This window comes from Mus pahari, chromosome 17 (assembly GCF_900095145.1).
Source record: "Mus pahari chromosome 17, PAHARI_EIJ_v1.1, whole genome shotgun sequence".
In the NCBI taxonomy this organism is placed as follows: Eukaryota; Metazoa; Chordata; class Mammalia; order Rodentia; family Muridae; genus Mus; species Mus pahari.
Window position 1 is genome coordinate 3,066,824 of NC_034606.1, and position 2,359 is coordinate 3,069,182.

Genomic DNA, 2,359 nt, shown 5'->3' on the forward strand with positions numbered 1-2,359 from the left:
CTGTGATACACACACAAGGAAAGCACTGTGTCACACACACAGACACACAAGGACTACTGTGTCATTCACACACAAGGAAAGCACTGTGACATACAAACACACACATAAGGAAAGCACTGTATAACATACACAAGGAAATTACTGTGTCTCACACATACACACACACACAAGGAAAGCACTGTGTCACTCACACACACACACACACACACACAAGGAAAGCACTGCATCACACACATACACACACACAAGGAAAGCACTATGTCTCTCTTTCTCTCACACACACACACACACAAGGAAAGCACTGTGTCTCACACATATACACACATACACACACAAAGAGAGCACTGTGTTACACACAAGGAATGCACTGTGTCACACACACGGAAAGCATTGTGTCACACACACAAGGAAAGCACTGTGTCTCACACATATACACACACACATAAGAGACCTGACTCTGCCTGGCTGGAGTGTGGGGTGGGGGTATGGAAGTGGTTTAAATCAATCTTCCTTGACACTGAATCAAAACGTTTTGTTGGTTCTGATTCACATAAACCCTCATTTTACCTGGCCAAGTGAAACGTAGAACTTCTTCATAATCATATAATTGTCTTCTTCAGAGCTGGGAGGAGGTGGAGCAGGTGGTCTTCTCGGGATCCAGGGGGTAAAGTTTGTACCCACTATGAAATTCACGCCTGTGCCGCTCCATGCTGCTTGCGAGATCAACTTTGCTAACCTACATTGTAGAAATCACAAATTATCAGGGCTCACAGAAGGCCCAAAGTTTTCATTTGCATTTTATTTAAAATTATTCTGCTAAGCCAAGTTCAAATTTTAGTAACTTTTTGGGATTTTCTATGTTCACACTTGAAAAGGGAAACCTTGCTCCACACTGACATTCTTCGTTTTGTTTTAAGGGTTCGTTCTTTTTTTCATGTTTTGCCTGCATGTGTGGACATGTCCCATGGAGTTCATGGTGGTGCCGTGACGCCCGAGGCTGGAGGCAGGGATGGCTGCAGCCATCATGTGGGCCCTGCGAGGGTTCCTACTGCTCAGTCCCCAGATTCTGCTTTTAATGTCACACTAACATCCCCTCCGTAAACCCCTGTACATAAATGAACACCACCATGAGCGATGGGTGAGTTTTAAAGTAAAATGATCAAAGAGATCCAACTGTAAAGTCTCTCTTAAAGAGCTGAGTGATTTTAGTCAAGGCTCCTATTCTTAGATAGGATCCAACCTCCAATCAATATCACAAAAAATAACTCTATATGAAGAACACAGACCTTTGAAAACACATAGACAAATGGGAACAGGGCACCTGTATTCAAAGTAGCAATCACTTTCCAGAAATGCCGGGAGTCTTTTCCTTTTGATCCAATCAATACCTTGTTCACGCTTGAGACACTGTTGAGAGAACAGGGAAAGAGAAGGTCATCTCTGGCTGTCACTGTAACGGAAGGAAGACTGCTTGGCTAGAATGCATGGAGGCCTGGCTTCCATCCCAGCACAGACATAAAGCATGGTGGTGCACTGCTGCGGTCACAGGTGTGAGCATGGTGTGAGCATGGTGGTGCACTGCTGTGGTCACAGGTGTGAGTGTGGTGGTGCACTGCTGTGGTCACAGGTATGAGCGTGGTGGTACACTGCTGTGCTCACAGGTGTGAGCGTGGTGGTGCACTGCTGTGCTCACAGCTGTGAGTGTGGTGGTGCACTGCTGTGGTCACAGGTGTGAGCGTGGTGGTGCACTGCTGTGCTCACAGCTGTGAGTGTGGTGTGAGCATGGTGGTGCACTGCTGTGGTCACAGGTGTGAGCGTGGTGGTGCACTGCTGTGGTCACAGGTATGAGCGTGGTGGTGCACTGCTGCGGTCACAGGTGTGAGTGTGGTGGTGCACTGCTGTGCTCACAGGTGTGAGTGTGGTGGTACACTGCTGTGGTCCATCCCAGGAGGATCAGAAGTTCATAGATGTGCTATCTCTTCTTTACGGTGGGTCTCAATTAACTTCTATCTTTCTTCTTCCTCACTAGGTAGATGATAGATCACTGACAGCAAGGCTTAGCATTTTTATTTCCTATTACTTAATTCTATAAATTTTCTTCTGATGGCTAATTTAGCTACATCCCAAATTGTGACAGTTTATTTTAGTTTCTTGTTTTCTTTGAAACTTACCTTTTGACCTATAATATTTGGATATCTTTCCCACACATTTTTTTTGGTTTGTTTGTTTGTTTTGTTTTTCGAGACAAACATGGGTTTTTATTTCATTTCTAAGATTTTTTTAACACTCCGTATTCTGGAGCATTTTTTATAATTTAGATGTTTGCCATTATTAATAAAATTTTATTAAAATCATCCAG

The 2,359-nt window shown here is 44.2% G+C and overlaps 1 protein-coding gene across 1 annotated transcript in view; it reads right to left on the reverse strand.

The window, feature by feature from the left end:
• Rgs22 (regulator of G protein signaling 22) overlaps positions 1-2,359 on the reverse strand; it is a 112,410-nt gene that overhangs the window by 82,602 nt on the left and 27,449 nt on the right. Inside the window, exons 4-5 of the mRNA XM_029548194.1 lie at positions 1,322-1,407; positions 568-736 (exon numbers count right to left, since the gene is read on the reverse strand). Coding sequence (XP_029404054.1) covers positions 568-736; positions 1,322-1,407 — 255 coding nt within the window. The remainder of the gene's footprint in view (positions 1-567; positions 737-1,321; positions 1,408-2,359) is intronic.